General features: G+C 37.0%; 1 protein-coding gene across 1 annotated transcript; it reads left to right on the forward strand.

The window, feature by feature from the left end:
* The first annotated feature begins 1,278 nt into the window (after positions 1 to 1,278).
* Positions 1,279 to 4,828, forward strand: NEUROD4 (neuronal differentiation 4). The gene has a single exon (XM_012651468.1). It carries the CDS (start codon positions 1,280 to 1,282, stop codon positions 2,273 to 2,275), a length of 996 nt encoding a protein of 331 aa, XP_012506922.1. The 5' UTR covers position 1,279; the 3' UTR covers positions 2,276 to 4,828.
* Positions 4,829 to 6,566: the final 1,738 nt, after the last annotated feature.

Consider the following 6,566-nt stretch of genomic DNA (forward strand, 5'->3'; position numbering starts at 1 on the left):
TTTACTAAACCACTATTCTCTTTTGGTTTTCATATAATTTTTAAATAGTAAGTTTTGTATGGAAAATTCTGATTATACAGTATCTGTTAGGCAAGTGAATTAAAGTAGTCAGGCTACTTCTGTGTTTGCCTGAAAGAGTCCTCACTTAGTTTGCAATCACTATGTTCTGTGTTGTGTAGCATTTGTTTTGGATTTTTAATTTTTAACAAAGTATTACTATAATAGTTGCACTAAAATAATCTTGAATGGGTTTGGTAGACCCCTGGCTTGTACTTGTAGCTGTTGTCATGGTCTTGTTTGACTGTGTGACATGCACATACAATGAAAAGAGTTCTCACTTTAACATATGAACAAATTTGAAAGACGATCAGGGATAATCCTCCTTTCTATTCCTGATTCTTTAAAGACATCATGTTGCTAACACCTCTAACACCTTAACACTAGACAGAACACAATATGCTTACTGAAAAACAAAATGCTCTTCTGGCAATGGTAAGAGAAATGTTCAATGATCATGTGTTGTCCCAGCCAGTTGTGCCATGGCCAACTTGAAGGAGATACTTGAAGCTACCAGTTGGAAGTACCAGTGGGAAACATGGGATATTATAGGATAGATGTATGTGAAACACCCCTAAATAGAGGTTGAACAGTCCTTTGTAGAATACATACAGAGTAGCATAAATGATCTTGCTATAATTTTTCATTTATTTTATGGTATAAATATATAATAATTTAGTTATTTATTTATACCATAAATGTTTGATATGCTTTTTATTTTGAAATAGTAATTACCATTACATACATATTATATAATAGTAATTATTTTAGCACCCTCTTTCACTTTCAGAAATTTCTCTATTTGGAAAATAATTTATATGCCCACCTTATTTATGTCCCTTTGTGATCTTAATTCTGCAAAGAAAGAAAAATAATGTCTGGACTGGTATACTAGTTATTTTTGTATAAAATACACACAACAGAAAGAACATAAGAACAAAAAGATTTAGGCACTAGCACTGCAATGAATAATCAAGTGGATTTTCTTTTCCTATAGTTGATTTTCTCATAATATGCCATAACTGGATGAGGGCCCTGGGTATTTCTTTGAATGTTGTATTAATCATTTAGAATGGAAGACTTGGACAAGATAATTTTAAGTTAAATCTCAATGAAAAGTCTGTGCTCTGTATCTAAGGTTTAAAAAGAAAGTTTAGTTTTAAATCAAATCAGATATTCACAGGAATTAACCTTTGATATTTCCCTTTTCCAGAATCTGGAAATGGCAAAAACTTATGTGAAATCCAAGGACATGGTGGAGCTGGTCAACACACCATCCTGGATGGACGAAGGTCTGGGCTCTCAAAATGAGATGAAGGAGGAGGAGAGAAGACCAGATGCTTATGGGATGCTTGGCAGCTTAACTGAAGAGCATGACAGTATTGAAGAGGAAGAAGAGGAGGAAGAAGATGGGGATAAACCTAAGAGAAGGGGTCCCAAGAAGAAGAAGATGACCAAAGCACGCCTTGAGAGATTCAGGGCTCGAAGAGTCAAGGCCAATGCTAGAGAACGGACCCGGATGCATGGCCTGAATGATGCCCTGGATAACCTGAGGAGAGTCATGCCATGCTACTCTAAAACTCAAAAACTTTCCAAGATAGAGACTCTTAGACTGGCCAGGAACTATATTTGGGCTTTATCTGAAGTTCTAGAGACTGGCCAGACACCTGACGGGAAGGGCTTTGTGGAGATGCTCTGTAAAGGGCTCTCTCAGCCTACAAGCAACCTGGTGGCTGGATGCCTCCAACTGGGCCCTCAGTCTGTCCTCCTGGAGAAGCATGAGGAGAAATCTCCTATTTGTGATTCTGCCATCTCTGTTCACAACTTCAACTATCAGTCTCCAGGCCTCCCCAGCCCTCCTTATGGCCATATGGAAACACATCTTCTTCATCTCAAGCCTCAAGTATTCAAGAGTTTGGGAGAACCATCCTTTGGGAGCCATCCGCCTGACTGCGGTACACCTCCTTATGAGGGCCCACTCACTCCACCCTTGAGCATCAGTGGGAACTTCTCCTTGAAGCAAGATGGCTCTCCTGACCTAGAAAAATCCTACAGCTTCATGCCACATTACCCTTCTGCAAGTCTAAGCTCAGGGCATGTGCATTCAACTCCCTTTCAGGCTGGAACCCCCCGCTATGATGTTCCCATAGACATGTCCTATGATTCCTACCCCCACCATGGTATTGGGACCCAACTCAGTACAGTCTTCACTGAGTAGGGCAGTAAGATCATCATTTCAGAGAATGATGTGGAGACATTTCCCATAATTCAAGTAGTTGAGCTGAAGGTTCAATGACCTTAAAGGAACCCTGTGGATATACATCAAACACGATCGGCCTAGTCCATTTAGGCCCTCCTTCACCTATCACCCTCCTTTCTCACCAACTTCTCACATTGTATTGATTGTTTTAGAGGGTCCTCAGGTGAAACTGTATGATGACTTCCAACCCTGTGGAAATAGAAAAGAAGACCTGGGCCCTATGCCAGTGGTGCCAAAAACTCATTGAATAATCTATGCCAATGAATTTTCCATTTCTGGTCTTTGCTTGTTTGCTGGTAATATAAGGCATGAGGCAGCTGTTCGGAGTCTAGATGATTTCTGAAGTCCTTTGCAGTTCTAAAATTCTATAACTTTGGTGATCACTCATAAATTTCTTGAAACTGAAAGAATTGAGCAATAATAGGAATGGACACCATGCACGGAACGATCAAATGGAATTGCCAAAGGGAGCACAAAGTATACGTCTCTCGCCTCACAGAATGTAAAGTTTCTTTGGACTTAACAATAGTACTTCTTTGCATCTATTTATGAGCTGCTTCCAGAAGCTAAAATTCTAACGTGGCTGTCACTGCGAATAACAAAGCCTACTCTTTAAGAGATTGACTCTATTTCTCACTGGACTGAGAGTTGAACATATCTTCCTTAGTGATTTGAGAACCATAATAGAGGCAAGGCCTCATGCCAACTTTATTGCTGATAATATTTCAAATCACTTTTCTCGGTACTAGAAACAGGGCAAGCAAGTCACAGATGCTCAGACTCCTATGATTAATGGGACATAGAGAGATCATCTAGACCATTTCATGGCCTCCATAACCAGATTCTGGAAATTCAGATGAAGCTCAGGTGCTGCTATTGGAACCAGCACACAACCCAGGTTTATAGTAAAGAGCAATAAAATAGCTATTGTCTATACTAACTACCATAATTCAAAAACTCTTTCCAGTTCACACTTGCCAATAGAAAAACCACTGGATCTTTTTTAGCAAGATGAATTTCATTTGGTTAAAGTAAATGTGATTAAAACCACTGATCTCTCTCCACACCAATATATTTTCTAGAAGCACAAGCACCAATTTATTGACCAAGCTTGAATTTTTCCAACATATATGCAATTATATCTCCTCCATTTATTACCTCTTTCTCACGTCTAAAATATAATATGCTATTACATATTGTACATAACATTTCAAATAACCAGATTTAGGAATGCAGAAATAAAATCCAAAGTCAGTGAACACTTTTACCAACGATGTCTTCATCACAGATTTAACCCAATCTGCAGAATGTTTATTTTTCTCCATATAACTCCTCTTTCTTTTATAGCAACACTAACTTTGTCAAATTTATCTTTTTTTTCAGAAAAATGAGATCTGAGAAATTTTATTATCCTCTTCAATCTGCAAAGACAATTATTTTAGTCAAACCAGAGCCTACATGGTAGTGGATCATGTTCTGTTCCTGCCAGACAGAATAAGTTTAGTATGCAGAGTAGCAATAGGGCCAATGAGTATAATTAATAAGTCAGATTAGTATATCATTTCCTACAGCTCAGCTATCTCCTAAAATCTGCCTAACTATATGTATATCTTGTCTTTTTATTCCTCTTATTTATTATCTCCTTATAGTCTAAGTTATTTTCTTCCCATTTTGCTTGCAGCACTTACCCTGCTGTATTTTGCACCCTTGGTTTGTCAATCCCCTTGAAAGTAGCCTTGCAGAGAGATCTTAAACCCACTAGTCACCAAAGTGGTTCCCCTCATTGCAATCTGCTCCAGAGGGAATAGGCAAGAAAAATGACTTAAATGCCATCCTAAGTGCTTTCTGGGTATATACTGGCACTTACCTTCATGAAGGGTTGTGGGAGGATCCATCCTTGAAGTTAGAATTTTCTGGCATTTAAGTTTGGAGATAATGAATGTTGTATGAGTTATTTATTAGATATTATTTATTTAATTTATTTCTCCCTTCCTTTCATGCAAATTCTTTGGCCCCATAGATGTGTTTGCAAACCTTCCCTAAAGCTTCATTTGGAAAGTAGTTCATAATTTTGCTAGGAAGTCCTGAGTTTTGGAGTGAGAGGAAAAGAGGAAGTTAGTAAAGAATGATGTGTAATCATTTTATAAAAAGCAGCAATAATTTGAATGGCTATGCAAGTTAATGTTTTTAGATTTTTTTTCCTTCCATCTAAAATGAGCCAGAGTTGGTTTTTGGGAATCTGTTGTTTATGTCTTTGGAGAGTATAGCGCCCATGAATCAGGCCTCCCTGGGATTGTGTAGAGGGATTTTATAATTGAATTAAAATTTAGGAATGCAATATGCTTGGAAAGAGCCTGCTCTCCAACCCAGGGTAATCTCCTCATTCTTCTGAAGACTTTTTTTTTTTTAGATAAAGCAAAGCAATTGTTTAAATCTTTTGTTTAAAAAAAAATGACTGTTTTTCCTCCCTTTTTTTTTTTTTTAGCAGAAATAAAGCTGTGAGTCTTATTAGACATTGTGTTGTGTTATTAGTCTTCAAAACTTTTCTTCACTCTCCTTTATTCATTTTCTTGGGATCTATGTCCTGTAAGCAACTAGCAGAGCACAAGCTGGCCTTTCAGGAGGATTTACACATCCCATATTTCACTTGATCTTGCCAGAATATTTGAAACATCTAAACTAAGTAGCTGGAAGTCTAGAAGCACTAGTCTCGGCCACCCATACAGCCAACTATAGAATCTGCAGTTAAGAAACAAAATCTTACAGTTTACAGAAATCTTTAGGGTTATGGGTAGTCTAAGCTATCATATCACAGAGAGGTGTTCCAAGAGGAGATGGACTATTATCCAAAATTTAGGTGAGCTTTCCAACTTTTCAAAAAATTATGAAGTATATTTTTTAGCACTTCTTCTCTTACATTTTTTCTTTCAGTTTTCTTCAGTTAAAACTTTCCAGGCACAAAGAGTGCAATGTGCACCACCCGAAAGATGGACATATTTGAAACTCAGATTCGGGGCGGGGGCAAGGGCAACATATGTAACCTAAACATCTGTACCCCCATAATATGCTGAAATAAAAAAAACAAAAAACAAAAAAACTTTCCAGGGTCCCTTCCCACAGGCTTAAAATGCTGATTATAAAAAATAATAATGATGTTAATAATAAACATAAATCAAGCAGAGTTGGTTAACCAAAGAAGGGCCTTGGTTTAAATATTTAAGAAACAAAAAATGTAGAGCAAAAGTCATCTTCCCACTGTTATCTTCCATATGTCAGTTCCTGCTCTCCAGGTAGAAACTACTTAAAAAAAAAAGACTTAGTTTTTTAGTTATCAGAGACATTTTATACATATATAAGCAAATATTAGGTATATTAGGCACACATATCAAGGTACATTATCCTCTCCTTTCTTTTTACAAGTGGTAATGATATAACATGGTTCTGCATATTGCCTTCTTTATATTTAAGCACAAATCTTGGGATATTTTCATATTTAATAAAAAGTTTCTTAATTCTTTGTTATAGCTGGCTAGCATTCCACATTGAAATACCATAATTTATGAAATTAAATTACATAATCTAGATTTTTAAAATCTTTTGCAATACTGAGTGAATAATCATGTACACTTGTCATTTGACACTTATTAAGAGAAAGTTTACTTTGCAAAGAATGTTTCAGAAGGACAAAGACAAACTGACAGATAACAATAATTCCCTCTAGCAGCTACTGGATGCTTACTAGTAACGTCACTTTTAGAAGTGACTTGCACATATTAATTCATTCAATCCTAAAGACACTCCTTTAAGGTAGTCATTATTAGTATTCCCATTTTACAGATTAAGAAGCTAAAGCACAGAGTAATCTGTTCAAACTCACATTGCTAGTCAGTGGTGGAATCAGGGTTTGAACTAGTTGGTTTAGCCACAATATTTGAAATGATTCTAAGTGGTTGTTTGCCTGGTAGGCACATGAGGATGTCCTGTCTGTGCAATGCTGGAGCTGCTGGAAGCGGAGTCATTGTTTAACACCCCTAAATTGTACTCTACATATGACACCCTGTGGTGTCTATGCCCTACTGACCCATGCTTAACCTCTGAAATAGAATCTGAAAAAAAGCTATGTTTCTTTTGAGAAAAGCTGAACTTTCTGTTGGACTTTGCCTGTGTAGACCAGGTAGTTTTAGGCTAGATCACAGACCAGTGCCTTCTTGCTTGAAAGTGCTCATCCTTCAGAGGGCTTAAATCCATT

This window comes from Propithecus coquereli, unplaced genomic scaffold (assembly GCF_000956105.1).
Source record: "Propithecus coquereli isolate 6110/MARCELLA unplaced genomic scaffold, Pcoq_1.0 Scaffold111, whole genome shotgun sequence".
NCBI lineage: Eukaryota > Metazoa > Chordata > Mammalia > Primates > Indriidae > Propithecus > Propithecus coquereli.